General features: G+C 40.2%; 1 protein-coding gene across 1 annotated transcript; it reads left to right on the top strand.

Moving 5' to 3' along the window:
• The first annotated feature begins 814 nt into the window (after positions 1-814).
• On the top strand, positions 815-2059 carry LOC140181213 (uncharacterized). Its single transcript, XM_072224733.1, has one exon. The coding sequence runs from the start codon at positions 815-817 to the stop codon at positions 2057-2059; it is 1245 nt and encodes a 414-aa protein (XP_072080834.1).
• The last annotated feature ends 4309 nt before the right edge of the window (positions 2060-6368 follow it).

Here is a 6368-nt window from a genome sequence, read left to right as displayed (position 1 = left end):
ATGATGTTCCTTAACAGTGACTCCGACCCCATCCTATGCCGATCTGTTCCAACCTTTTTAGATGGAACTACTTTATTATGGTTTTCTAATTTGCCTGTAGGGTCCATAAACAGCTTCGATGAGTTCGCCAAGATATTTATCAACCACTTTGCAGCGTCCAAGATATACGTGAGGGACTCGGATTACCTCAGTACAATCAAACAAGGGCAGCACGAGAGCTTGAAGGACTACATGACACGGTTTACAACAGCAGCAATGGAGATCCCCGATCTTAACCCGGAAGTGCAGTTACACGCCATCAAGAGCGGCCTCCGACCCAGAAAATTCCAGAAAGCCATCGCCGTGGCAAAACCAAAGACATTGGAAGAGTTTCGCGAAAAAGCAACCGGACAAATCGAGATAGAAGAACTGCGCGAAACTCGGAGGAACGAAAGACCAACAGCCATAAGAGAGGAGGATAGGCCTTACAGGTCCCAAAGCAGGGATCCCAAAAAATCCATCAACTTACGCCAAAGTATGACTCATACACAAAGTTCAACACGAAGAGGGAGGATATAATCAAAGAAATCCTCCACAACAAACTAATAAAACCACTGAGCAGAGCAAGAACGTACCAAGACCAAAGGTATGTTGACAAAAACAAAGCACTGTGCCTTTCACCAAAAGTTCGGCCACACCACCGACGAATGTGTAGTAGCCAAAGACACGTTGGAAAGGCTAGCGAGACAAGGAATGCTCGACAAATACATCGGCAGACAAACTCACAAAGATCCACCGACCTCAAGCGAGGCAGAACAGAACCTGAAAACGAATAATGAAAAATCTCAATGGCAGAATGGTCACCAAAGAAAGTCATCAACTATATTTCAGGAGGTTTCGCATGCGGCGGGGAAACAAGCTCGGCCAGGAAAAGAAGCTATCGAACTATGTTAGCAGTTCAGGAATCAACGCGCCTACACAAAAAATTCCCGACATAACATTCACAAGCAAAGACTTCGACGCCAAGGCACCTAACCTCGATGACCTTGTCGTTATCTCCATAACAACCAGAGACCTTCTGATTCGGAAGGTCTTGTTAGATCAAGGAAGCAGCGCCAACATTATGTTTCTATCAACTTTCAAAAAGATGCAACTGAACGAAAAGGCGTTACAACCATCCTCCGGCGAACTAGTCGGATTCTCTGGGGAAAGAATTCCCGTAACAGGTTACATATGGGTGAGGACGACCTTAGGGGAACCTCCTCATTCGAAAACTCTAGACATTCAGTATTTAATTGTTGACTGCTTTAGTCCCTATAATATCATCCTAGGACGACCATCTTTAAATGCTTTCGGAGTCATAGTCTCCACTATTCACTTGTGTGTTAAGTTTTGTTCAGAAGTAGGAACCATAGCAACAGTCCACTCAGACCGGAAAGAAGCAAGACAGTGCTACAATGCAGGCCTCAAAGTACAACAACCACCGCCGATGAGGATAAACTCAATTTACAATGCCAGCGACATGCCGGATCTCTCTGAGTTAGACCCACGGACCGATCATGAACAAAGGCCCACACCGGCAGATGACCTAAGTAAGGTAACATTAACAGACGACGGAGATAAGTATACTAACATCGGATCCTCTTTACCTGTAGGACATGCACGCCAGCTAACAGACCTGCTCCGAGCAAACACTAACTTGTTCGCATGGACCCCAGCCGACATGACAGGGATACATCCCGAGGTCATGTGCCATAGACTGGCTTTGGACCCCAATGCTCGGCCAATTAGACAAAAGAAGAGGCAGCTCGGACAGGAAAAAACCCAGGCAGCAACAAAGGAAACACAAAAACTACTCAGTGCAGGCTTCATCAGAGAAATACAATTCACGTCATGGCTTGCGAACATTGTCATGGTTAAGAAAAATTTGAGAAAATGGCGAATGTGCGTCGACTTTACTGACCTGAACCGAGCATGCCCAAAAGATTTCTATCCCTTGCCATGCAATGACAAGCTCATAGACAACACTTCTGGCTATCAAGTATTAACCTTTATGGATGCCTATTCAGGTTACAACTAGATACTCATGGACCCAGCTAACAAAGAAAAAACAGGATTCATAACCGACCAAGGCAACTTCTATTATAAGGTCATGCCATTTGGTCTTAAAAACGCAGGTGCCACCTACCAACGCTTAATGGACAAGGTATTCCAAAAGCAGATCGGAAGAAACATGGAGGTATACGTGGACGACATGGTGGTCAAATTGAACACGGAGGAAGAACATCTAACCGACCTGAAGGAGGTATTCGATCAATTAAGGAAATACAATATGCGGCTCAACCCCGAAAAATGCGCATTTGGAGTTCAAGGAGGTAAATTTTTAGGGTTCATGCTAACACACAGGGGTATAGAGGCAAACCCCGACAAATGCAACGCAATCCTGGATATGAAGTCACCATCAACGATCAAGGAGCTACAACAGCTTACAGGAAGGTTAGCCGCACTTTCAAGGTTCTTACCAACAATGGCAGCGAGGTCGGATCACTTTTTCAACACACTGCGAAAGTCGAAAAAGTTCAAATGGACAGAGGAATACGAAAAAGCATTCACTGAGTTCAAGCAAATACTCTCATCACCTCCAATATTGGCAAAACCAAAGCCTGGTAACCCTTTACACCTATATCTTTCAGTGTCTGCTAAATTAATTTCATCTGTACTTGTAACAGAAACAGGTCGACAGCAACATCCAGTGTACTTTGTCAGCAAGATTCTGCAAAATGCCGAAAAGCGATATCTGACCATCGAGAAGCTGGCCTACGCCCTAGTAATCACAGCAAGGCGGCTAAGACACTATTTTCAAAGTCACAAAATCATAGTTCAAACAAATCAACCACTCAGGCAAGTGCTGACAAAGCCCGACCTGGCTGGAAGGCTAACCAAATGGTCTATAGAACTATCAGAGTATGACATGGAGTACCGAAGCTCATTGAAGTCCCAAGTGCTGGCCGATTTTGTAGCAGAATTAACAAACGAAGACATACTTCCATAATGGAAACTGTACATAGACGGCGCATCCAATGATGACGGCGGAGGAGCTAGCATAGTCTTCAAAGACAAAGAGAGAATCTCAACCGAACAGTCTATAAAGTACATGTTTCCAGTCAGCAACAATCAATCCGAATACGAAGCACTCCTTGCAGGCATGCGCCTGGAAAAAGACTGCAGGATCCAACATATAAAGGTCTATTGTGACTCCCTCCTAGTAGTTCAACAGGCAGGGACGGATTTAGAGGGGGGTGAGTAGTGGCCTCGCCCCCCCTCCCAACATTTTTAGAAACTATATTTATATATGAGATATGTATTTAAAAATATAAAAAGTATTATATAATTTAGTATTTTTATATGTATTATTTTTTATTATATGATAGATTTATGTGTTAATTATTTAATTCACTAATATTTTTCACTTAACTAATTTAATATCATATCATCAAGTCTTTGTAATTTTCAAATTAGTTTTTATATAATAATCTCTATATCTATTTAAAAAAAATTATTTGTTTATTTTATATTAACATATTTAAAATTTATATTATTATATTAATAATAACTTATGTAGTTATATTTTGGTAATCACATTATGTACTTTAGATATTTTTTTTATAAAAAATACTTATTTTTCTTCTAAATTTACGTTGTTGAAAGAAAAACTTTTATAAAAATATTTTATATCTTGTATTCTATAAAGGTATTGTGTCTTTTAAATAATTAATAATTTATCATTTATTTTTAAATTTTTAAAATTTTTTGAAAGAATTAATTTTAATTAATAAGATATGTGATCATTTTTAACTAAACACACTATAAATTATTGGTACTTTATAATTTTATAATGTACTATTGATATTGTTATATTTTTTTATGTAACTATCATATTAAAAATAAAATTGTGAAAAAAATTTATAATTATATATATATATATTTGATAAATTTTTTAAAAAACTAACTCTAATAACTATATGTTAATTATATTTATGAAATGAAAAAAAATTATCTAAAATTCGGCCCCTCCATACTAAATTTTCTAGATCCGTCCCTGTCAACAGGTAAACGACGTGTTCCAGGTACGAGAACCCTCTTTAGAACAATATCATGCACAGGTAAAACATTTAGCACAACATTTCAAACATTTTGAAATAGTACACGTAAATAGAAATGATAATAACCGAGATGATGTACTATCCAAACTAGCTACATCTAGGAAAGTGCAAACACCACCAAATTTATCACATATAACATTGGAACAATCTAGTATACACAACAATATTGTCATGAGCATGTCACAGGAACATGATTGGAGAACACCCTATCTAGAGTACATAAAGCACGGAAAAATACCAGAGGAAGAAAAGAACCCAAGTCTCTTTCAAAGGCGAGCAAGCTTTTACACAATCATCGGAGACGACCTTTATAGAAGGGGCTTCTTCCGTCCTTTGATCAAGTGTCTAGGGCATGAAGAAGCCACTATGGCAATGGAAGAAACACACGAAGGAATATGTGGTACACACATCGGCGGACGAAGCCTCGCAACAAAAATTCTAAGGGCAGGATACTACTGGCCAACACTGAAAAGAGACTGCCTCGAAAAGGTCCGAAGATGTGACAACTGCCAAAGATGCTCGCCAATCATTCATATTCTAGCCGAGACTCTACATACCACAGATATCGGATGGCCGTTCCGCAGGTTGGGGCTAGATATACTCGGCCCCTTCCCCCTTTCCAAGGGACAGGTGAAATTTTTGTTAGTAGCGGTCGAGTATTTTACGAAATGGATAGAGGCTCAACCACTAGCCAAAATAACATCGGACAAGGTAAAACATTTTACTTGGAAATTTATTATATGTCGGTATGGATTACCAATTGACATTGTCACCGATAATGGTAGACAGTTCGGTGACAAAAAAATAACATCCTTTCTGCAAAATTTAAACATAAAACATCATCTTTCCTCGATTGAGCACCCACAATCTAATGGGATCGCGGAAGCTGCTAATAAAGTCATTTTGCAAGCTTTAAGGAAAAAAGTAACAATTGCCAAAGGACAATGGGCAGAACTGATACCCGAGATCCTCTGGGGGTACAACACAACCCTACAAAGCTCAACTAAGGAAACACCTTTCAGGCTAATGTTCGGATCCGAGGCAATGATCCCAGTCGAAATATCCCAGGGGTCAATCAGAACAAGTCATCTTGATGAAAATACAAACGAGAAAATAAGAAGATCCGAACTGGATGCCCTGGAAGAAATAAGGGAAGAGTCAAAGGCAAGATCCGAGGCGATCCAACTAATGGTCCAGTGCAAATACAACAAGAGGGTCAAACCTCGGACATTGCAAGAAGGAGATCTCGTCCTCCGACGACTTGAAGACGTCTGAAAACCAAAGGGGGAGGGTAAACTCGCAGCCAATTGGGAAGGACCCTTACGAGTAGTACAAGTCCACGATCGCAAAGCAGATTCGTTACAAACCCTGGACGGAGTAAATCTACCTAGCACTTGGAATATTACCTCATTACAGTTGTAAACCTTTGAAGCAGGAAGGTACTCTTTTTCCTACCACCGAGGTTTTATCCCATTACAAGGGTTTTACTCGGGGAGGTTTTAACGAGGCCGACCACTTTAAAGTCAGTCATACACATTTATCAAAACACATTTTGAAAAGAAATATTTAGCAAAATAAGCATACATTCATATATAATTTCAAGTAAAAACTACAGAGTTTTAACTACAAGTCACACCAAAATACACAAAGAGCATCGCAAAGCTCTACCCAAACAAAGTCTACAACGATCAACAATCAAACACAATTACTTATCAGTAACATTCACATTTTCATCCCGGGCTTCTCCCCAGGCTCATCATCAACCAATTTTCCTTCAACTACTATTTTCGTAACATCGAACTAGCCGACATCAAAGTCGGGAACAAAAATAGAAACTTGACTGACTGCCCGGTCGAAGCTGGCAGCAAACATCTCTATGCCAACTTTCTCAAGCTCCTGGATCCGAGCTGTCAGACTCCCTTTTTCAATATCAGACTCATTTGACTGCTGCTGAAGGGTACAGACTTGATTCTGCAAAGTCCCTATCCCGCCCTCTAAATCTTTCAGACGCTTCGTAAGATCCATGATCACGCCGTCCCTTTCGCTTAGCGATTTTTCAAGATCCTTGATCTTTTCAGCATCTCTTTTCTCTTGACCACCTGATAACTCCAGGCCCCGACCAACACACATAAGCCTGGTAGCTACAACCTGCAAAACATCACCAGGAATTCGTTAATTAAGCTCTAAAGCAAACCACAAAAATACAGAACAATAAAGCAAATACCT

Source organism: Arachis hypogaea, chromosome 18, assembly GCF_003086295.3.
Source record: "Arachis hypogaea cultivar Tifrunner chromosome 18, arahy.Tifrunner.gnm2.J5K5, whole genome shotgun sequence".
Classification (NCBI taxonomy): domain Eukaryota; kingdom Viridiplantae; phylum Streptophyta; class Magnoliopsida; order Fabales; family Fabaceae; genus Arachis; species Arachis hypogaea.
Note: the sequence above shows the minus strand (reverse complement) of the source record. Positions and strands in the feature narration are given on the sequence as shown.

Excerpts from the sequence above, each read along its gene's own strand:
- LOC140181213 (XM_072224733.1), top strand. The coding sequence starts at position 815 with ATGAAAAATCTCAATGGCAGAATGGTCACCAAAGAAAGTCATCAACTA.